Genomic DNA, 2091 nt, shown 5'->3' with positions numbered 1-2091 from the left:
GGGGAACTAAAGATAAAGAAAATTAAAAACTGGAAGAAATATTGCATTATAATTAATTCTTAATTAATCAGTAATCACCTTAATTTTTCCATTTCAAAAATATCAACATTATTGTGAGTAGTTGATTAAAGGGAGACAATTCAAAATCTGAAAAACTAAGATTTCCAATACAAAATGCAGGAAAAAAGATAAAGAAACCTGAGGTTATTAAATTATTATTATTATTATTATCATTATCATTATTATTATAATCATCATCATCAGTTCTGATTCATTATGATCTGAGTTCAAATTCTGCTGAGGTCTGAAATTTTGTTTTGGAAATCATTTATGAAATGTAAATAAAAAAAAATACAGAAAAACAAATAAAATTAAGTCATTATTATTAACTTATTATTAGTTCTGACTCATATTGGTAATTTTTCAGATTAACACCGCATGAGTTTCACCAGTGAGTTAGGGCTAGGGTTTTAGGGGTTAGGGTTTAGGGTTAGGTAATCATGTGGGTGTTAATCTGAAAAATTACCCTCATATTTTGTATTGAGAATCATTTACAAGATGTAAAAATAATAAATAAATAAATTAATTAATTAATTAAATAGAATTAAGAAATTAATTAGTGTGCAGCAGAAGTAATGCCCTTTTTTATCTTTATTAACTTTTATAGTTTATAAATGTTTATTAAGTAATTTTTTTTATTGAACACAAATTTATTGCATTACTTAAAGAAACGGACAATAAACCAATGAAAAAAATCGCAAAAGTTTCTGGAAATGAAAAAGAATCTCAATTAGAACCTAAAAAAACTCAAATAGAAATGGGTCTGTCCTGGATAGGACGATTGTTACTGTTGTTTAACCCCAGGAAACATCATTTCCAGCTGGCTATGTGACAAAATATCTGTTTTGCCACCTAGCCAAGCAGTTACTCTGTGCTGATAATAATAATAATAAACCAGAAATTGGTCTGCAGATGTTGCTTTGTGCTGGATGGAAGTGCTGGACTCCCTATTCAAAAATATAAGGACACAGATATTGAGTCGCACAGCTAGCTGGAAACGAAGTTTCCTGGGGCTATAGAACAGTAACAATTGTCCCATTCCAGGACAGCCACATTATGTTGACAAATAGCCTTTACTTTAAATCCCCCTTATTAATCTTAAGTCTGGTACTTATTCTATCTTGTTTGCCAAACCATTTGTCAAGTGGTAGGGAGAAAGGAGAAACACAACATGAACACACACACACAGGCTTCCTCACAGTCTCCATTTACCAAATTCTCTCATGCAGCATTGAACCTAGAGTAAAGAATACTTCTACAGTACTTGTACAGGAAGACACGAACACACAATCACACATACACACACACACATACATACATATGATGGTCTTTGAATTTCTGTTTACCAAATCCACTATATTTGATGCATGGGTATATCACATGTACCCCAATTTGAATAACATATATTAGGCAGAAAAGTTTATAATGCATTAAAATAATATAGGTCCAACTTCACATATAGGGTCCGTGATAATTTTAGGAAATAACTGCTTCTTATATGTCATTGAATATGGTCGTAACGTTTTGCATAAATTCTTCCGTAGATAAATATTGTTATATATTTTCATAAAATGTGTCATTTTAGTTACTAAGCATATTCGATTGAATCGAGAATCTCAAGTTCACCAAACAAAAAAGAAAGGTACTCCAGACCCTGCAGCATCAGAAAATATTCTTCAGATTGTCTGGAATCTCTTTAAGAACCCTGTATTTATGTTTGTCTCCCTGGCATCAGGATCTGAAGGGATCATAGTTGCTGGATTATCAACATATTTGCCAAAATTTTTTGAAAATCAGTTTGGTTCAACACCTACATGGGCAGCACTCCTTGCAGGTATTAATATATGTTTTCTGCTGGTATTTCTTCATTATCATTGTTTTAATGTCCACTTTTCGAGAACTACGTTAAGGGAACACATGTCTGTGGAGTGCTCAGCCACTTGCACGTTAATTTCACGAGCAGGCTGTTCCATTGATTGGATCAACTGGAACCCTCGACATCGTAAGCGACGGAGTGCCAACAACATATAT

At 32.5% G+C, this 2091-nt stretch overlaps 1 protein-coding gene across 3 annotated transcripts in view; it reads left to right on the top strand.

Moving 5' to 3' along the window:
- Positions 1-2091, top strand: part of LOC106878518 (solute carrier organic anion transporter family member 4C1) — a 70770-nt gene that overhangs the window by 58751 nt on the left and 9928 nt on the right. For all 3 annotated transcript variants that reach the window (XM_014927745.2, XM_014927746.2, XM_014927744.2), the window contains exon 7: positions 1646-1894. In XM_014927745.2, coding sequence (XP_014783231.1) covers positions 1646-1894 — 249 coding nt within the window. The remainder of the gene's footprint in view (positions 1-1645; positions 1895-2091) is intronic.

The sequence above is a fragment of the Octopus bimaculoides genome, chromosome 4 (assembly GCF_001194135.2).
Source record: "Octopus bimaculoides isolate UCB-OBI-ISO-001 chromosome 4, ASM119413v2, whole genome shotgun sequence".
NCBI lineage: Eukaryota > Metazoa > Mollusca > Cephalopoda > Octopoda > Octopodidae > Octopus > Octopus bimaculoides.
The sequence above is the reverse complement of the archived record's forward strand: the minus strand, read 5'-3'. Positions and strand labels throughout refer to the sequence as shown.